Source organism: Lates calcarifer, unplaced genomic scaffold (genome assembly GCF_001640805.2).
Source record: "Lates calcarifer isolate ASB-BC8 unplaced genomic scaffold, TLL_Latcal_v3 _unitig_5007_quiver_1882, whole genome shotgun sequence".
Classification (NCBI taxonomy): Eukaryota; Metazoa; Chordata; class Actinopteri; family Centropomidae; genus Lates; species Lates calcarifer.
Genome location: NW_026117231.1, coordinates 1 through 20,934, shown reverse-complemented (window position 1 = coordinate 20,934; position 20,934 = coordinate 1). Strand labels below are relative to the sequence as shown.

Here is a 20,934-nt window from a genome sequence, read left to right as displayed (position 1 = left end):
TGAGTGACAGACACACAGTCAAACACCTAACCAGGAAGTAGACGGCGCTTGGGTGGTGCAGAGACTTACATTGGTGACTTTGCGGTAGATCTGTGCGGCGTTCTGACACTCTGAGTACGGATACTCGGACGTCGCCATCTCCAGGATGCACATACCAAAGGCATAGACATCCACGCCTCATCGTACTTCTCCTCGTACATCTCTGGAGCCATAAACTCCGGGGTCCCTGAAGGCACCACCAGTCACAATATGACAGAAACCTCAAACATCTGCATCCAACTGTGACCTACAGCTTGGATTTCAACAGGTCTTACCAATGACGCTCTTGGCGAATGAGGCCTTCTTGAGCGTGGCGAGGCCCAGGTCTCCAATCTTGACGGAGGCAGTGGGCCCGGTGATGAAGATGTTGTCACACTTGAGGTCTCGGTGCAGGATGGGGGGGCAGCGCGAGTGCAGGAACTGTAGCCCCTTCAGGATCTGGAAACTCCAGCGCTGCAGCAGCTTCAGCTTCATCTGACGGAACCTGCGCAGGTACCTGGACAAGTTCAAAGAGGAAACACACCTGGTCAGCTCAGGTGGGGTTCAGGAGGTAAAATGTTTGAGAAGTTTGAGAAGATTCTGCAGGTTCTGAACCTGGACTCACGTTTTGAGGGTCCCGGATGTCATGAGCTCCGTCACCAGGATGGTGCATTTGTGGCCCTTCAGTGTCGACTTCCAGGAGTCGAAGAATCGGACGATGTTGGGATGCTGCAGAGCTTTCAGCATCTCCACCTCCTCGCAGAAGCGCTGCCGCTCCGCCTTGTTCAGACGGTGGGTCTGACGGGGTCAAAGGTCATCGATCAATACGTTAATGGATTCATTGACGATTCAGAGATGAAACAGATTAAAAAGCTGTGAGTCGACTGAGGAAGACGTCGACCGTGAAGGACACTGTGCCCTCATCCAGTCTGTAACAACACAGCTGATGATCTGCTGACATGATAACACACAGACGTCTCACATCACTGCAGAGCATGATGGGAAATCAGCACACACACCATTTGTTGTGAATGACTGTGTATCATAAACAGTTTCTGCTTCATCACAGCTGAAGATAAAGCTGCTGGTAACTGAGCTGAAAAATCCTCATCAACCTTCCAGACTCATGGATCTGACTCTGGATCCGATTTCATGTCCTGCATTGTTTTAACACAGACTGGTTTTGGTTGGTTAGTGTTGTCTGTCTTTGTGAGGACCTGTATGGGTTATAGGGGACGTTCTGTCCAGATCTCACCCCTTCAGACTTTAGATTTATGACACTGTTTCCAAAAATGAAGTTTAAACTGATTTATTCAGATGTTGAACTGCTTCTGGATTAAACCAGACCAGGATCTTTCCCTGAACCTGAATCTGAACAGAGTCTGAACAGAACCAGAATCTGGTTCTTAAAGCTGGACTCACTACAGGTTTATATAAACAGTATAAACTATGATCCAGTCGTCACCAAGTTTCCTGTTCCTGCTTCGACAGGTCGAGGGGCAGAAAGTCTGTGTTGATGTTTGTAGTGAAAACTGAGGGGTTTGGTGTAATGAACAGTTTGAAGGAAAACTGAATGAACAGTTCTGCTCTCAGTAGATAAGACTTGTCTCTCTCTCTTCAGTCAGACTCTGTTTTACATTAATCTTTCTGATTATCTTGTTTTTGTTCTTCAAACTTTACTCTTATTCTTCTGTATGTTTTTCAGTCTAACATCTGCTGCTACAGAAACTATTCAACTATAAAAACATCCAGCTTTTTCAGGACATTTCTGCTTGGATTCCGCTTTTTTTCTACTCTTCCAAATCAAATGAATGTTTCAGGTGTTGTTTTCAACTTTCAGCTTCTACGTTTTTCTGTCTGTGTAAACATTCAACATGTTTTAATTTCTAGTTTGTATAAACACCAGTAATTTATGTAAAGAATCTGATTTGTAATTTAATAACTTTATAACTTTGTTCTATTTGTTTTTTATTTATTTCATTATTTTTCTGTTTTCTGATCCATGACTCTGTTGGTGAAGAGAGTTTATTCACAGGAAGATCACCACAGAGCTGACCTTTGACCTCATTCACTCTGTGTGTGTTTGTGTGTGTGTGTGCTGCTATCAGCATCAACCAGCAGCCGCCCGTCCAATCAGATTCTGTGTACACTTCAACAAACTGCTATGTCACTGTCAGCGCTTTATCACACACAAACACACACGTTCGTCTTCCTGTACTTGTGTAAGACCCTCGCCCATATAAGTCCTGAGTCTCGAACTCTGAACCTGAACCTGAACTTTCAAACAGTCGTTTAAAGTCGTGACGACCGAGCAGAAATATCCTCACAGAGCAGAGTGTCCTCACTGGGATGATTAAAACCTGAAATAGGTCCTCACAAAGATAGTAATACAAGCCTTTCAGGTTCCTGTTTGTCAGGTTGGGACTGATCATTGATCATGATCAATCACTAAATACTACAATACCCATGAGCCTCTGCTGCTGCCATGGAGAAACATTTCTGCTCCACGTTTACCTGAAACAATATGACGTCTTCTAAAACAAACTGTAACATCAGGTCTGATCATTGATCTGATCAACTGATCAATAAGTTATTAGATGCTGTCTCTGTACAGGAGGTCGACACAATGTCACGACTCGGGAAACAGGAAGTGTCAGTCTGAGGATGAAACCAAGGTGTAACGATGACCTCTGTGTTTCAGTGCAGGTGAGACACACCTGGATTAAAGAATGAATGAAAGTTCATGTGTGTGTGTTAAATATTTACCTGAGGAACCCTCCTCCCTCTGAATCTATCACCTCCAGCCACAGTTCCTGATTTTGAACCAATCAGAGCTCAGAGTCAGAGACGCCACCCAATAAAACTATAAACCTGGTCTGATACACAGATGCACTCTGTGTACCTGAGATAACACTTCACTGACCTGCTCACAGACACACACCTCAGGACGACAAACAAACAAACAAACAGTCTGTGGACGTCTGTATGATGACGTTATATATTTTATATTTTATATGTTGTGGTTGTTTTATCTCCTGAAAAATAAACATTAACCATCAACGCCTGAAACTCATAAACAGCATAAACAGCTGTTCATGCTAACGTTAGCTAACGTTAGCTAACGTTAGCTAACTCAACATGTAGCAGCTTTAACATCAGGGGTTATCAGGGGTCGATCTAAACGATCTAAACTCCTTACATGTGCTTTTATTGAGAAGAATGTTCAAGTCAAGTCAAATTTTATTTATATAGCGCCAATTCACAACAGAAGTTATCTCGAGACGCTGTTGCAGCTTTTATTTTGAAAGGTCCTGTAAAGCAGTTTGAGTCCAGATTTCATTTCCTCCGTTAGTAACATTCCTCCGTCGCTCGTTAATCTGTCCAGTCGCCACAACGACAACCACCGTTACCACGACGGCTGGACTGAGTTTAATTAAAAGGTTATTAAGGATCATTGAACCCACACAGTGATGGTTGGCTGTTTGAGCAGCTTCATCAGGACTGATTCAGATCAATAATCAAACTAATAAACTTCAGTTGTTTTCGGATCAGGATGAAATGGTTCATCCTCTGAGGACCAAGTTCTCTCTGAAGTCCTGCAGACACATGAACTTCTACTGTGAATTAGTTTTACTGTTGCATTGACCTTTGACCTTTGACCTTCTGACTGGCAGACTGAAACATTAGAGATTAAACAGTTTCACCGTTTCCTGTGTTGGACAGACAAACTGACCAATCAGCTTCAGGGGCGGAGCTTCAGATCACCTGGAGACACCTCACTAAGCTGCTAGCATACGCATGTGTTTACATTCAGCAGCTAGCTTAGCATAGAGGTGCTAGTTAGCAACTGATGTGATAAAGTTCAGGGGTTGGGTCAGTCCACCTGACTGAATAAAACTTTATTTACACCCAGTCAGACCGGATTAGACCCGATCAGACCTACTCAGACCTGCATGTGTGTGTGTGTTACCTGTAGTTCACACCAGGCCACCTCCACCGTGGTCTCCGTGTCCAGACCTTTGTAAACCGTCTTGAAGGATCCTCGTCCGATCTCGATGTTGAACTTGAGGAATCGTCCATCGGGAGACGAGGCCACCGCCTGCATCTCCTCTTCGTCCCGCTCCTCCTCCTCCCTCTGTTGCCACAGTAACCCCTCCCGGTTAGAGTCCGACAGCGCCGCCCCTGTCTCCTCCCCTGAGTCTGAGCTGACCTCCTGATTCACAGAGGGGCTCACCGTGGCCTCTGATTGGTCATCCTTTGAGGTCGTCATGGTAACGAGAGGAAGAGGAAGGGCGTACTCCTCCTCCTCCTCCTCCTCAGGTGTTTTCTTGTTGTGGTCGTCAGCGGTCCAGGGCAGCATCCTCAGACCCTTCTCCTCCTCACCTGGTCGTGGGCGAGGCTCATGTGTCACAGGTTCGAGTCCCTCGCTGTGATGTCAGAGGAGTGGGAGGAGCCTGAAACATGAACAGAGGTCAAACTCTAAATGATCATCATTGAATCAGGTCGTCTGACAGAGGTGAGACCACGTCCCACTTCTAATCAGGGTTTTAACCTGGTACTGATCGGTGCGTGGGCAGGAAGAGTGCAGCACTTCACCTGATCACAGACTTCAGGTACCTGGATCCTGGATCCTGGATCATATTTATTTATAATTTTATTATTATTATTATTATTTATATTTGACCACATGATTTTTGGTTTTCTTTAAAAATTCATATTAAGATTATTATGATTATTAATGTGAATATTATTAGATACTTTTGAAGGCGTTTTTATTTCAGGTTGTTTTATTCTAATGAAACTAACGTGTTGTCCTGCAGCTGCACCAACACACGTTTATTACATTATATTGCATTATGTTGTGTTAAGGTTGACTCACTGTGTGCAGTTGTAGTTGTTGTGGGTGAGTTGATGAGGCGGAAAAACTGGAACCAGTAAAACCACAGAAACCTCTTTAAAGTCCAGGTCCGAACAGGGTCCTCCTCAGTCCGCCTCAGCCTGACGACACTGAACAAACCCTCCAGCTGCTTCTTCTTCTTCTTCGCTCCGAGAATAAACAAGTCATTTTTTAAACCCGGGTCAGACTGAGACGCAGCACGAGCTCTATCAGCGCTGAGCAGACTGCACGAGCTGCGACAAGCCCCGCCCACCGGACACCTGTCACCTGCCTGATAGACTCTGACTGTGTGTCAGCTGATCTCAGGTCTGTTTGACTACGACATGTTGTCATGTGACGGTGAGTCCAGCAGAGGGCGCTGTCTCCGCTCTGATCACTGATCACTGATCATTTATATTCTCACGTCTTCTTTTTATTTTAAAAATCACATTTCACTGTAAATAAGAGTCAATTAACTGAACATGAACCACGGGTTCACTATAAATGTAACCCTCATATTTATTTATTTGTTTGTGTGTTTGTTTGTTTGTTTGTTTGTGTGTGTGTGTGTGTGTCTGTGTGTGTGTGTGTGTGTGTGTGTGTGTGTGTCAGTCGTGTGAGGATCAGATCTGTCAGTTCGTCCTTCAGTCTGACAGCTGCTGCCGCTTCTCTGACACAGCATCAACACGTGAGTACGAAACTTCTTCTCTTCTGTCGTTTCCTGTTTGTCTTTAATGTTCACTAATATCATTTATGATCAATCAATCAATCAATCAATCAATCAGTATCTGAGATTAACCAACAAAACAGCCAGAATAAGATGTGTTATCATAGATAAATATAAAATAAAGAATAAACTGTGATTTGTTAAATCATATTTCTAATAGAGATTTAGTATGAATAATAATAATAGTGATAAAATACTGGGTGTTTCTCAGTGAGCAGAGTGACCTGGTCCTGTTTATACTCTGATATGTTTCACTATCACTTTATATTTTCTGTCAGGTCAGATTTAATGTGAAGCAGAAAAACACTTCACATCAGCAGAAATAGACTAAATGAAGCTGCTGACTGCTGATAAAGAATCAAACTCTTTTCTCAGTTTAACGCTGTGATTTTCTGTTCAGTCGTTTTCAGCAGCTTCAAAGGAGATTTTCTTTTTTCTTTTCTCCTCCACCTGTTGTTTCTAATCTCAGAGGATTAATCTGTCGTTTATTCTCTTTGTTAATCCGTCTTCATCTCTTTGTTCTCTCGTCTTATCCGTCTCTTCTCAAATCTTCTGTCTGACTCTGTTTTCATCTTTACAGGAGATTCATTTCTAATGAGTTTATTCATTTTAATAAATAATTTAATAATGACGCAGCTCTGCACTTTGACCTGAAACAGAAAAATATTTCCTGCAGCTTCAGCTGAAAAACTGATCAGTTCATCAGAATAATTAAAAACAAACGTAGAAACCAAATCCTCATGAAAAACGTCTCCCCAGGATAAAACAAGATCAGAACTTTTTTCAGTGGTCCTCTCCTCCTCTCCTCCTCCTCCTCCTTCTCCTCTTCCTCCTCCTCTCCTCCTCTCCTCCTCCTCCTCCTTCTCCTCTTCCTCCTCCTCTCCTCCTCTCCTCCTCCTCCTCTCCTCTCCTCCTCCCTGTCCTCTCCTCTCCTCCTCCTCTTCCTCTCCTCCTCCTCCTCCTTCTCCTCTTCCTCCTCCTCTCCTTCTCTCCTCCTCCTCTTCTTCCTCTCCTCCTCTCCTCCTCTCCTCCTCCCTGTCCTCTCCTCTCCTCCTCCTCCATCACTCTCTGACCATGTGTAAAGTGTGTTATTGATTATGTATCAGGTCTGAGTTGATGTCAGTCAGTTACAGACCAGCAGAGGTCGCTGTCATCAACACTGAAACTCTTCTGTCTTCTCAGACTTTAATCACTGTTTCACCCCTGACCTCTGACCCCTGACCTCTGACCTCTGAGGTCATGTTGGAGAATCACTCTTCCATCAAACCGAGGATGTTCTCGTCATGTCTCTCACTGTGAAACCACCTCCACCCTCTTCTTCTGTGGTGGACCTTTCCCCTCGCAGGATGCTCCTCCTCCTCCTCCTCGTCCTCCCGCCGCCCAACCTCATGATGACATCATCACCGTTTACCGTCGCTCTCTGGCGCCACGGCAACAGATTCTCCGCCAACAACATATGTCAATATTTGGAGAAGCCGGATGGAGGACTGACGGTCCGCTGCAGTGGACTGAGACTGACACAGGTCTGTCTGAGGTGTTAATGATGTTATGGGGACACGTACATGTATGTGTCCTACAGGGACCAGGTTTCATTTATACATTGTGAGGACTCATCTGAAAACTAAAAACCCAATCACCACAATTTGGTTATTTTCCCGTCTATTTTACATTCTTGCTTTTCAGAAATCCTTGGAGAGGTCCAGGATGTGTTTAGCCTAGCTTAGCAGAAAGACCACAAGCAAGGGGAAACTGCTAGTGTAGCTTCAAACAGCTGAAACAGATGTTCTCACATTTTAAACATCTTTATAGACAAAGAAAGAGTTTCCTAATGTCCTCCTGAAACACCTGTCTATGTTAAAGTTTCCCTCTCTAACCTGCCCAGGTGTGTTGTGTCCCCAGGTACCTGTCGGCCTCTCTAATCTCACCATTCGTCTGTTTCTGGATAAAAACCTGCTCAGCTTTCTGCCGACTGATTCGTTCTCTGACCTGTTGCTGCTCAATGAGCTTGACCTGTCACACAACCAGGTACTGAAACACCTGGTTTCTATTTGGACAGGTAACTGTGGTTCATTCAGGTTTCAGCTTCAGTTTCCTGTTTCCTCTCAGCTCTCCTCTCTTGAAGCCGGTTGTTTCCGGGGTTTGGAGTCCTCTCTTCGTTTCCTGGACCTCTCATCCAATTGGCTGTCTGCACTGGACCCAGCGGCGCTCGGCGGGCTGCGAGCTGCCGCCAACCTGACGCACAACCCCTGGCACTGTGACTGTAGGATGCAGGTGAGTATAAAAGCTCTTATTGAACATTGATCATGAACACTGATCATCATCAGGAGTGAAGGTGTAAAAATCTTTTAACCACAGAAGAAACTGTTTGATTCTCTGATGTTTCACTGTGTCTCTCGTTTGTGTTCAGCTGTCGATGCCTCAGTTGGATCTGGATCCATCATCTCTGAACGAGGTCGTCTGTCAAACCTCTGACCTCCCAAACCTCGGTACGTTTACACTCATCAGCCAATCAGAGCAGTGGACAACGTCAAGTCAAATGACCATTAAATGTGATAACGTCCCACAGTGATGATATGTTTCTGTAGTCCAGCCCTGAAGGTAGCATCAGCCTGGTTCCCTCCCTGAAGCCTAAATACAATCTCTACAAGTAAAAAGCTAATGTTAGGCTATAACATGCTAACATGCTAACTTACTGCCTGGTTTTAGGATCAGTCCTGCAGCTCTCTGTGATGTAATGTAATTTAATTTTAAATCTTTATGTGACGTCCAGGTGAAGCTGTGTTGCGTTCACAGACTGTTGTGACAGTGAGTGTTTCCTGTTCCAGGAGCTGTTGGGATGCCGCTGGTCTTACTGGTGGAGGACTGGGATCTGTGTCTGTCTGTGAGGAGAACCACCGATGTGGTGATGCTGGTCACCATGTTCCTCTGGTTCTCCATGGTCATCTCCTACCTGGTCTGCTACATCCGACAGAACCAGGAGGACGCCCGCCGCCACATGGAGTACCTGAAGTCCCTGCAGAGCCACCAGGTGTAGAGGACAGAGTGCCACCTGGAGGAGACCAGGAGGAGGTCATGGTCTCTATATTTGGTGAAATGGCCCACCTGGTCTCCTGGAGAGGTTGGAAATCATCAGAGTCATTCATATCTCCTCAAGGACCCCTGGAAACCTCTCAAGGACCCTTAAAACTCCTTAAGAACTCCTAGAACCTCCTTAAGGACCTCCAGACCTACCTCAGAGAAATCCATCTTAAGGATGAGTTGATCATCGTCAAGGTCCACGTAACTTTATGTGATGAAATAAACCTGTCGTTAAACCGAGGCTCCTCTCAGGTGTTTGTTGATGTGGTTTTAAGTGATGTGAAACAGGTTCATCAGACTGAGGCTGCAGGATCACAGAGATCACAGAGTCACACTCACCTGTATCAGACAGGTAAACACTGTGTGAGCAACTGCTGGAGAGAAAACCTCCACAGAGTCTCAGTGTAGGAGACTCATTGAATCATTGAAGGTTTTTGACTCATGATGTTTTGTTTTTCTTCAGTGGAAATAAAACCAGGAACCACAGGTGTGCTCACCTGGATCACAGTGTTTCCACACAGCAACATGTATTATTATTATCATCATTATTATTAGTTGTTGTAATAAATAGTTGTTGAGATGTTGTGTGTGACAAACCTGAAATAAGCTGAAGTCAGTTTTATAGTGTAGTTTCTAGTTAGTCTGAATACCCGGTAAAACATGACTTTATCAATCCAGTGCATTACATTATATAACGTCAAATTACATTGAATTGCATTACATTAAATTGAATTACATGGAAGCAGCAGGAAAAACCGTTTGTCTTGTAAAATAATAAGATAAGAGTATCGAGCTATCTGTGATCGATTATCTGCGCCTGCTCCGCTCTCTGTCGTCATCTCGTACTGCCTGTAATGTCCCATAATCCACCGCGCTCCAACAGTTGCCAGTCATTGTGACGTTATCCTGAGGTGCAGAGTGACTGTGCAGGTAAAGACTCGGTCCAGACCCGGTCCAGACCCGGTTCAGTTCTCCGTGTTGTAGCGCTCGGAGCTCGGTGTGTGTCCTGACTTTCTGCCGTTTGTCTTCCAGACGCCATGAAGGAGACAGCGGCCAAACGGCGGGACAAAGCGGGAGGCCGGGACCGGGACTCCAAAGCCGAGAAGCCGAAGGACCCGGGCCCGGAGCCGCAGGACGTGGAGATGCCGGAGGAGGAGGCGACCAACGCGGCCAAACAGCCCAAAGAGCAGGACAGCCTGACCCTGGAGGGTGAGACCGAGAGTTCAGAACCCAGCGGAGCTAAAAGCAGCGGGGAGCTCGGGGCAGGAGCCGGGCTACAGCCGGAGAGCGCGTTCACTCCGCGGGGTTAGCCTGTTAGCACGGGCGGCTAACACACAGCGGAGGAGCTAACCGACAAAAAACCGTTAATTCAGAAATTAGAGCCGGGTTTTAATGAGGTTTAACGGAGACCGGTTCTCACCCGTTTCTCTGTCGTTTCACCAGTTACAGTTAATAAACAACAAACGTTAATAACAACAGTAAACAACGCAGACCACATCAGACCAGGTCCAGCTCTAACCCACATGTAAACTCGTCAAACCTGGACCAGAAAAACCCGGAGCCAGGGAATCTGTCAGGAAACTGAAAATAGTTAATGTGATTTATGTTAGTGATTTATCTCCATACAGACCACATCAGACCTTATCAGACCAGGTCCAGCTCTAAACCACTTCACTCAGACCTGGTCCAGATAAATAAGTGGGTCTCGTTTAGTCCAGAACCCAGATTCTCAGTTTAGAGGAGGATCAGTAGTGTTTATTGATTTGTGATTGAAGCTGTGATCAACGAATCAGAACACAGACTGAGGTCATGTGACTCCTGTTTGACTGAGAACCAGGAAACAAACTGAAGCTAAAATCTGTCAAATTATCAATGGACTTCTGAATGAGACTGAGTCTGCTGTTTGTTTCACTTCCTCTTCACCTCTAATCTTCACCCCCCCCTCCCCTCCCCTCCAGACATTAAGGAGCATGTGAAGCAGATAGAGAAGGCCGTGTCGGGGAAGGAGCCTCGGTTCGTGCTCCGTGCTCTCCGGGCGTTACCGTCCACCAGCCGCCGTCTGAACGCCAACGTGCTGCATAAAGCTGTCAGCGGCTTCTTCACCAACAACACCTCGACCAGAGACTTCCTGCTCAGCTTCCTGGAGGAGGTGATCACTGATTGGTTTCTGTATTGATTAACCTGCAGAGGCATTGATTGGTCTGTGAATGAAATCATTCCTGTTAAAGCTTCTGACCAGAACAGAAGCTCATTTAGATTTTATTCAATTTAACTCAGAAATGAACTGGACGATAAACCGAGGATCTGTGCTGCATGTTTAATAACTGACTATAGATTGATCGATCAGTCAGAAACCTGATCACCTGGGCTGTTACAGCACCTGATCAGATCATCAGTATTGATCCGTATTGATCGCTGCCGTCTCTCTCTCTCAGCCGATGGAGATGGCCGAGGGAGACGTCCAGTTCCGACCCAGGACTGGTAAAGCGGCGTCGGCTCCTCTGCTGCCGGAGGTGGAAGCGTACCTGCAGCTGCTGCTGGTGGTTCACCTGACCAACAACAAGAGATACACCGAGGTGTGTGTGACAGTCAGGGAGCTGTGATTGGTTGAGGTGCGACCTGCCGCCGTGACCTCATGGCTGTTTGTTTTCTGGTGTTTCAGGCTCAGAAGGTGTCGGATGACCTGCTGCAGAAGATCGGCTCCAAGAACCGCAGAGCTCTGGACCTGGTGGCTGCAAAGTGTTATTATTACCACGCCAGAGTGTACGAGTTCCTCAACCAGTTCGACACCATCCGCAGGTACACACACCTGCACACACACCTGCACACAGACCGTTGACCTCCTCCTCGTCGTGTGTGTAACCTTCTCTCACCCTCTCAGTTTCCTCCACACTCGGCTGCGTACGGCGACGCTGCGTCACGACGCCGACGGTCAGGCCGTCCTCCTCAACCTGCTGCTCAGGAACTACCTGCACTTCAACCTGTATGACCAGGCCGAGAAACTCGTCTCAAAGTCTGTGTTCCCCGAGCTCGCCAACAACAACGAGTGGGCCAGATACCTCTACTACACAGGTAAGACTGAGACTGACACACAGGTGAGACTGACACCTGCACTATTTGTCTTCTTTAAGGTTAGAGGCTTCAGTCGTATTTCCTAACATGGAGCTCCTTTTTAACTTGATTATTGTTATTTACGTGTTCAGTATTTAAAGTTATGACCTGTGTGTTTACCTGTGTGTTTACTTGTGTGTCATGTGACCTGGTGCAGGTCGTATTAAGGCGATCCAGTTGGAGTACTCTGAGGCTCGCAGGACTCTGACCAATGCTCTGAGGAAAGCTCCACAGCACACAGCTGTGGGATTCAAACAGACGGTACACACTGTACACACAGGACGATTAACGTACATTGTTTAACTGTTAGAGAAGCATAGATGTGAACTGTGTGTGTGTGTGTGTGTGTGTGTGTGTGTGTGTGGTGCGTTCAGGTCCATAAGCTGCTGATCGTGGTGGAGCTGTTGTTGGGAGAGATTCCTGACAGACTGCAGTTCAGACAGCCGTCACTCAAGAGGTCACTGATGCCCTACTTCCTGCTCACACAGGGTCAGCACACACACACACACACACACATGAACTGAACCTAAATCTGAGTTCTCACAAGTTTTCAGAATAATTATGAATCATTAAAATATTTCTTATTGTAAGTTGTGTGTTTTCTTTCATCTGCTGATGTCACCTCTGTGTGTGTGTGTGTGTGTGTGTGTGTGTGTGTGTGTGTGTGTGTGTGTGTCTGTCTGTCCGTCCTGATGTCACCTGTGTGTGTGCAGCGGTGAGGACAGGTAACCTGGCCAAGTTTAACCAGGTGTTGGAGCAGTTTGGGGAGAAGTTTCAGACTGACGGGACGTACACGCTCATCATCCGCCTGAGACACAACGTCATCAAGACCGGTCAGCCAATCACAGCCCACATCTCCTCTGACATCACACGTCACCATTTGTGTGTTGGCAGCTTCAGAGTTTCATACTAACACCTGTGTGTGTGTGTGTGTGTGTCCAGGTGTGCGTATGATCAGCCTGTCGTACTCTCGTATCTCTCTGGCTGACATCGCTCAGAAGCTGCAGCTTGACAGCCCAGAGGACGCCGAGTTCATTGTTGCCAAGGTAACCGGCAAACTGTTCATCTTCACCTTTTAAAGAGTGTGTGTGTGTTTGGTCATGTGACCTCCTGTGGACTAAAGCAGCTGGAACCTGGTGTAGCTCAGAGTGTGACCAGCAGGTGGCAGCAACTTCCTCACTCCTGTAGTTAGATGTGAAGAGTTGGTCCTCTGTACGGTGGCCCTGTGAGGACGTTAGACACTGATGACCTTCAGTTAAAGATCAATATCTGTTGTAGCTGTTGGACAGAGACAGGAGGTGATGAGGAAACACTCAGTTTATTTAAGGTCATTGTGATGAAACCTGCTGTTTTTAACCCTGAATTAGAAGAAAAGTCAAATCGTTTATTACTCAGAACAAACAAACAAACACTGAACTGAACCGCATCATAAAACACGATCTGGTTTGCAAACACGTTTAACAACCTGAACGTCAAGTCTGTGTAACATCACAGACGTCTGAAAGTCAGAACTAATTAACAGAGGCTAATTAGCTAACACTTAGCTAACATCACCAGGTTCTCAAGGTGAGCAGAAGCTAATAACAACTAGCTGCACCATCACATCCACACAGTCAGGGCTGTAGCACAGGTGTGTGTACAGGTGTGTGTTGTGTTGTTCTGATGACACCTGTGTGTCGTTGTCCAGGCGATCCGTGACGGAGTGATTGAGGCGAGCATCAACCACGAGAAAGGCTTCGTCCAATCAAAAGAGACCATGGACATCTACGGCACCAGAGAGCCTCAGCTGGCTTTTCACCAGAGGATCTCCTTCTGCCTGGACATCCACAACATGTCTGTCAAGGTAACACAACTGTACGCACACCTGCACATCATGTGATGTGTTTGTCATCTGTTGAAGATTAAACTGAAATCACCTCCACCTGTCTCCACCTGCAGGCCATGAGGTTTCCTCCCAAAGCATACAACAAAGACCTGGAGTCAGCAGAGGTAACACTCACCTGTTCACACACTCGCCTGTTCACCTGGCCGTTACCTGAATGTGTCACCTGTGTAAAACTGATTATCTCTGCGTGTGTGTCCGTGGTGCGTTCAGGAGCGTCGGGAGCGTGAGCAGCAGGATCTGGAGTTCGCCAAAGAAATGGCTGAAGACGACGACGACAGCTTCCCGTGATCGTCTGTGGGGACTTCCTGTGCAGACAGGAAGTAGTTGTGTGTGTGTGTGTGTGTGTGTGTGTGTGTGTGTGTCGGCACGCTGACGTTAGTGCATCACTTATTACCCACAATCCCCCTCTCCTCCTCTTCTTTTTTCCTCTGGTGTGTATTCTGCTGTAGCCTCTGAACTTTAACCTCCAGCTGTTTTTTTTCTCCCTGAGACAAATAAAATTCACTCTTTGTTTACACACGTTTAGTTTTTGTGGATTTCTGGGTGTTGGTGACGTTTCCAGCTGTTAAACATCACGAATAATTAAACATTAAATGTCTTGTTAAAGCAGCAGTGTGTAGGATTTATTGACATCTAGTGGTGAGATCTCAGACTGCAGCTGACTGAACACCTGTCCCTGAACTCTCCCTCTCTGAGCGTCAGAGAGGCTGTCAGGGGACATTATGGAGTCAACCTCCACATCAACTACTCTGTCAGGAAAAAGTTTTCTTTGTTATTGAGCTGGTTTATGTTTTATTAAGTGAACGTTAAGACATGAACAGCTCCTGTACAGAGCCACAGTTCAGTTTGTCCATTCTGTAGAAACATGGTGGACTCTGTGGAGGAGGAGCTGCTCCTGTGTAGATGTAAACTGTTCATTCTGAGAGAACGATGATCAGTTTGAGCTGATTACGCTCTGATAAAAACATGTTGTAGATTAGATTTCCTGTAAATGTTCCACACCGGAGGGAACAGTAAAGACCAGGACATGAGGAGGAAGCAGCTGTCTGCAGAGCTCAGAGTCAGGATCATGTCCTCAGAGATCCTGTGTTCAGACTTTTACATGAAGCAGATTTTACTGGTGCAGAGGCAAGTTCAACAGATCCAGAATATCTTCTCTGAGCGTCAGGCACTGGTCATCACGTCGTCAACACTGACACCTGCAGGTTCGTTCAGTTACCGCAACGTCCTGAAATGATGTTTCACAGGTGAAATGTTCATTTAGAATCAGAAATTTTCATCAGTGTGTGGATAAAATCATCTTAGGTGAGTTCAGCATCAGTTACCATGGTGATTTACCTAAATCCTGAAAACCCAGAGCTACACCTGAAGTCACCTCCATGACCTCAGGTCCTTGTTCACGGTCCAGGACTCAGGTTTTGACTTGTTTGTCACTGAGTCCTGGTGAAACAGCTTCCATCATCTGGACCTGCAGAAACCTTCAGCCAGGACTGACACAAGGCGTTCAGTGTCTGTGTGTTTAGTGACGAAGCAGAAAACAGCTGGTTTCTGACGTTGAGCTGCATTTGATTTCACGTCTCTGATCGTCTTCACAGGAAATGAAAATCAAATCCAGTATTATCCTGAAAAATGAGCTGAACTCTGAACTGAAGTGTTAAATCAGCGTCTTTGACTTCATGTAAACAGACAGTCGCCTCAGGCAGCTGCGGTTTCTTCCTCTGAATTAAACTGTTTATAGTTTTGATCAAACCTGGAACAGTTCTTTGTTTTTTTTTCCCAGCAGCCTCTGAGCTCTGAGCTCTGGCAGCTGGAAACATTTCATAACCTCTGAGTCAGCAGAGAGCGGCAGCAGCCTCAGGCCGTCACAGTTTATTCAGAGCAGCCTTCCAAACACCAGGAAACCACTGTGATACCAGGAGGAGGAAGTGATTTTCAAATTAAAAGAGGGTTACTCAGTCTGTGGATGAATGTGACACATTCAGCTCCAGCTGATGATCTGTCTTCACCTTTGACTGAAAACCAGAACACAGCATGATGTCCTGTAACTAACCCTCTTTAAATAAAAACTCCAGAAAAGGTTTAAACAACATTAATGTGAATCTGCAGCGGTGAAGCTAACTCGCTACCAAACATCTGGAGTTCTCAAACAGCTCTTTACAAGTTCAGAGATCTTTAGGAAGAAAAATAAAACATATACATGTTACTGGATAAATATAGTGTTTTTGTAAACTGGTGGTTTGTTTGTTAGCTGGACCTGCTCAGTAAGCTAGCTGCTATGCTAACAGGCTAATCTGTGGTTAGCTCGCTAGTTAGCAAGAGTTCAACTAAATTACAAATAGTTTAAAATGAATAATGTCGACTTTAAAAAGTAATCCCTGTAGGTAATATGTAACTGTAATCTGATTACCAGGTATTTAAAATGTAACTAACTAAAAACAGTCACTCATATGTTGTCTGTTAAAAATGTTGATGTTTAATGTCACAGAGAAACTTAAAATAAAAACACAACAGTTTATCTGAGTTCAAACAGCTCACCTGTTTGAACACCTCACCTGTTCACCACCTCACCTGTTCACCTCATCACTTCACCCGTTCACCACCTCACCTGTCCACCTCATCACCTCACCTGTTCACCTGTCACTTACCTTTCAACATTCATCATCTTTTTCCAGCTATTCGTTCACTGAGGAAGACTCTGGGATTTGGCTGAAAGCTCGGGAAATCTGGTGAGTATCTGAGTTCAGAGGGTTTTTATTAGTAAAGTAAATGAAGTGAATCCTCTCTGTACGAATAACTTATTCCAGTGAAGTACACTGAGTAAATGTACTTAGTTACTCTGCAGCTCTGGTGTTTAGGTTTTTGATTACAGTCTTTAACCTTCAGCTGTTCTCTGACAAGTAACTGAGTACTTTTACTCCAGTGAAGTACTTGAGTATTTTCATGTAATGTGTGTTAGTATTTTACTTGACTACAGTTACACAACAACTGATGACACAGACGACTGAGAACGATGACAGTGTGTCTGCAATAACAATAATGATGATGATGGTGTGTGTGTGAGTGTGAGACAAGCTGCTGGGTCTTATTGTGTGAATCAGGAAACAGGAAACAGTTTGTCCTCATTGTGAAACTCGTCGAATCTCAAACGTCTTCCAACACGTTTCACTCGACTTTTCATCAGATGATAATTAATGTTTGAACCAGTTTGATAAATTAATCCTTTAATTAAAGTTCTGGCTGCAGACTGTCACTGCAGGCAGAGGTGGAGGAGGATAAAGATACCCTGAACTACACACTGTTATCAGATCAACACAGACTCAGGACCTGTGGGGGGGGTCCTGTGGTTGGGCGGTGGGGGGCTTCCATGGATCTGGTTTGTCCCGGATCTTCCCACAGATACTGGATCAGATCAGGATCTGTGGCGTCTGGAGTCCAGGTCAACACCGTTGGACTCTTTGGTTCTCCAGACGTTTCTGATCGGCTCTGTGGTGTACTGGGTTTGTTCTGACCCAGCTCTCTCTGGGTCGTCCTGACTCTGATCTGAGACCAGATGAAGGATTTTAGTCGTCAGACGTCTGGATCTTCAGGCATCAGAGAAACAAGCTGAACAAACAGCTGCTGTCCATGTCCTGATCCTCAGAGAAACATCAGTTCAGAACCTGAACCTGTTTGACTCAGTTTGTTCAGAGATGATTCATGAGGGAGAACAGAAGAGAAAACTATGTTGTGCTGATCAGATTTATTTCCTATAACAAACGTCTGGTTTCATTAAAAACAAACTGGAGCTCAGAAACAAGTTAATGAGTTAGTGAGAGTTACTGTGAGTAACTGAGAGTTTCCTCGGCAGCAGCAGGACGACGACGATGAAGTAAAACATGAGCAGTTTCCCACTGAGTCACAGGTTCTCCAGGATTTCTTAAAGCAAACATGATGAAACAAAAGAAGGAAACTGACACACACACACACACACACACACACACACACACACACCCTCCTTCAGTCAACACAGAAATCAGTGTGAAACTCAGGATTAAATATTAACATCATCGAAACACAAGGAGACAAAATCAGACATTTTCTCTGTCAAACAGGAAGAAGAGACAAAATCAAACACGTTTGAAGAAGAGAAAAATGATTCTACGACACAATAAAATCAAACACAAACATCTGAATGAAACGATAAATATAAAATAAAATAATAAATGAAAATGATGTAAAGACAACAGAGTTTAATTTTAAAAAATCTAATTGAACTAAAACTGTAGCTGCTGCCAGAAAAACTCATATCATTAAATTTTTATCTCCTTCATTAACACCAAACCTCCTGATGCTGTGTTCAGGTTCAAACACATCTGTTCACATCTGGGTTGAACTCCACTCAGCGACTCAGATGAAGTGGGAAACTCATATTTACGATCCTCTGACAGGACATGAACGCAGCATTATTTTGATCAAAACTTTTATTTTAGTTTGTGTTGAGTTTCATTTTCCAAACAGCCACACAGCTGGAGAGTAACTAAGTACATTTACTCAATGACTGTACTCCATTACTTTAACAGCCTCAGTTACAGGTTTACACATGATGAGTAATAAACACTGAAATATCTGACTGTCTGTGAAGTAATCAACAGGAAAATTCTGCTGAAGCATCAGTGACTCAGGAGTAACGACGTAAAAATAATAGATTACATCAGGATCAAGTACTCTCCGCAGACTGTATTCAAAGTACTTCCTCCTGTTAATACACGAGTATCATTTTCAGCAGTACTTTTACTTACTAATAAAGTATTTTTAGATTTCAGTACTGTTACTTTTTACTTAAGTAACTAAAGTATCCGTTACATCCTGTAACGACCACAGCCCATGAAGCATCACACTGGTTCTGGTTCTGGTTTTACAGCCTTTAACGGATCCGGATCTTTCCACCTCAGTTCTAAAGAACATTTAAACTCTCCTGACGTAAAGGTGCGAAGTCACGTGATTTGCCGACAGCAGGTGAGACCCCTGCAGGTTTCCGTGTGTCTGATCCTCGCGCCGTTGGATCGTTGCGCAACAACGTTCACAAGCTTCGTCACTTCGGGAATTATCGGCATGACTCCTCCGCGGTGACTCGGTAAAGTTGCACTGATCCTCCGTCAATGGAAAACCCCGCAGGAGACAGTGCGGATAAAAAGACCAAACTACCGCAAATGGAAGCTGAAGATTTTCACGAGTTTCCCTGCGGACAGACACCGAGACAGAGAGACACACAGCCGCCCTGAACATGAACACCCTGACAGGTAAGACCAGACTTTACTCTCTCTGAAACTCAGTGTGCATGTGATGAGGAGAGGCGGATAAAATCAGCAGAAATATGAACGGAGTTTGGTGGAGGAGACTAAAGTCCAAACTTTATCAGTCACATTTTTAAAAATCGACTTTTCTGTCAAATATAAACCTGAGATCAGCTGATGAGACCTGCACACCTCCTCCACCTCAGCTCCACCGGGACTCACCTGAAACTGAGGATGTATGAGGGGTGATTAGTGCCAGCAGCCGGAGTACAGGGGTGTGTTTGTACGAGCACTGGACTTTAACATAGAGACTGTTCATGTAACCCTGCTCATACTCTCAGTTTTCCTCTAGCGCCACCATCAGGTCACATTTTAATTTGTCCAGTACGTTGGTTTAAGACTAATTACCTGCAGAACTAAAGATATTCTCATCAGCTTCAGCTGCTAATCAGCTAGTATTAGCATGCTAACAAGCTAAATTTAGAATGCAAACAGCAATTAGCTCAAAGCAAATCTTCCATTTACGTCAGAAGTCAGGACTGGGAGTGACGTCACCTGCGGCAAATGCTTTTATTTACAGTTAATAAATAATTTACCCACGCTGAATTCTGTACAAACTGTTGGTAAACATGAATAATACAGGTGGATTTTTCACTTGAAACTATAAAGTTTTCTTTATAATGAATTGTCACTAAAAATCATTAACAATTAAGTTTTTAGTTATGACTTAAAAAATTAATCATATAGTTTTTAATTTTGTCACTTTTTATTTATTTCATCACATTTCACATTAAATATTTTCTGGCAGTATTGAGCCTCCATACACTGACCTGTATTTTTCCCTCCAGCCGTTGCTCTGCTGCACTGCTTCCTGTTTGCAGTTCTGGTTCGATCTGCTCCCGTTGGCCCGGCGTCTGAACCTCCCGCGGCGTTCAAGGAGGCGGCCGAGCGAGCGAAGACGCTGGTGGAGAAAATCCTGAGAGACCTCCCCGCCGTGCACGCTGCCACTGTCACCACAGAGGTAAACAAAGCATCTGATTGGCTTGTTTAGCTGGGCTCTGATTGGCTGTTTCTTTTTCTTCTTCGTGTGTTAATAACTCTCTTCCTGTCCTCTTCAGGGTTTGACCCTTGACCCCTCCACAGAGACCACAAACCTGCAGCTAATGGTGACCTCACTGGGCATCCCTGCTGCCCCGGTCCTCAAACCGCTGTCCGAGCGCTTCACACTGGTGAGTCCTGTTCTGGTTCTCAGGGAGGTCCTTTAAATGGTCCCATGTGACGCCCAGTGATGTAATAATGTTTGTGCGCCCCCTGCAGGACATGTGTGTGAGTCGTATGATGGCAGGCGGTCAGTTGTACCAGGGGCTGCTGGGAGTTTTGTCTGAGCGCCTGAGCGGACTGAAGGACCTGCGAGCAGACCTCAGAGACCTGCTGACACACATCAATAAGGTAACATGCACACACCTGACACCTGAAGTGACATCACTGTTCAGGTTGGCTGTGATTGGTTGCTCACATGTCTGTCTGTGTTTAAGATGAAGGTGGCGGCTCAGGTCAGCAGCGACAGTCCGGATCAGAATCAGAGGCTTGATCTGGCCTCCCGTCTCCACGGCAACTACGAGGTCCAGGTAGGGGTTCACCTGACGCTGACGCAGCTCCGCTCCTTCTGTCACGACCTGATCCGCAGCCTAAGAGCCATCGCCACCTACAGGCCCCGCTCTGCAGGTACACGCTAAGCCACGCCCACGGGAAAAATAACAGTGACTTCAATGGAGCTAGAGAGAAGGTCTGTCTGCTGAGGGAGTCTGCAGTGCCTCATGGGAGAAACTTTATTGATCATCCATCAGTTATTGACAATCAACAAAATAATGCTGAATCGAGCAGAATAGACAAAACTAAAACACAAACAATTCAGATATTTACACAGAGTGTTCAGGAAACCTCGGCCACTCTGTCTCAGTAACTC

The 20,934-nt window shown here is 45.3% G+C and overlaps 4 protein-coding genes across 6 annotated transcripts; 3 read left to right on the top strand and 1 right to left on the bottom strand.

Annotated features, from left to right (window-relative positions):
* Positions 1-155: 155 nt before the first annotated feature.
* Positions 156-5,103, bottom strand: LOC108873254 (serine/threonine-protein kinase WNK4; the record flags this gene model as incomplete). The annotated part of the gene is made up of 5 exons (XM_018661425.2): positions 4,898-5,103; positions 3,989-4,472; positions 644-816; positions 315-535; positions 156-226 (listed from the first exon to the last, which is right to left on the bottom strand). Coding segments are annotated over exons 2-5 (855 nt in total), but the record flags the coding sequence as incomplete, so codon positions are not given.
* Positions 5,103-8,893, top strand: LOC108873253 (leucine-rich repeat-containing protein 3). Of its 3 annotated transcripts, none has more exons than XM_018661424.2 (7): positions 5,103-5,254; positions 5,507-5,582; positions 6,967-7,144; positions 7,521-7,646; positions 7,728-7,892; positions 8,029-8,107; positions 8,447-8,893. In XM_018661424.2, the coding sequence occupies exons 3-7, from the start codon at positions 6,968-6,970 to the stop codon at positions 8,653-8,655; spliced, it is 756 nt and encodes a 251-aa protein (XP_018516940.2). In that variant the 5' UTR covers positions 5,103-5,254; positions 5,507-5,582; position 6,967; the 3' UTR covers positions 8,656-8,893. The 3 variants fall into 3 exon arrangements, with proteins under 3 accessions (XP_018516940.2, XP_050924564.1, XP_050924565.1); XM_051068607.1 differs by having other exon boundaries at positions 6,804-7,144; XM_051068608.1 differs by lacking the exon at positions 7,521-7,646 and having other exon boundaries at positions 6,804-7,144.
* Positions 8,894-9,520: 627 nt separating this feature from the next.
* Positions 9,521-14,212, top strand: LOC108873256 (26S proteasome non-ATPase regulatory subunit 3-like). Its single transcript, XM_018661427.2, has 13 exons — positions 9,521-9,629; positions 9,732-9,908; positions 10,658-10,848; positions 11,135-11,275; positions 11,362-11,498; positions 11,581-11,771; positions 11,968-12,071; positions 12,185-12,299; positions 12,524-12,643; positions 12,753-12,856; positions 13,498-13,653; positions 13,749-13,799; positions 13,906-14,212. Exons 2-13 carry the CDS (start codon positions 9,737-9,739, stop codon positions 13,981-13,983), a joined length of 1,560 nt encoding a protein of 519 aa, XP_018516943.1. The 5' UTR covers positions 9,521-9,629; positions 9,732-9,736; the 3' UTR covers positions 13,984-14,212.
* Positions 14,213-18,578: 4,366 nt separating this feature from the next.
* On the top strand, positions 18,579-20,729 carry LOC108873255 (granulocyte colony-stimulating factor-like). The gene is made up of 5 exons (XM_018661426.2): positions 18,579-18,974; positions 19,817-19,989; positions 20,087-20,197; positions 20,286-20,417; positions 20,504-20,729. The coding sequence occupies exons 1-5, from the start codon at positions 18,959-18,961 to the stop codon at positions 20,702-20,704; spliced, it is 633 nt and encodes a 210-aa protein (XP_018516942.1). The 5' UTR covers positions 18,579-18,958; the 3' UTR covers positions 20,705-20,729.
* The last annotated feature ends 205 nt before the right edge of the window (positions 20,730-20,934 follow it).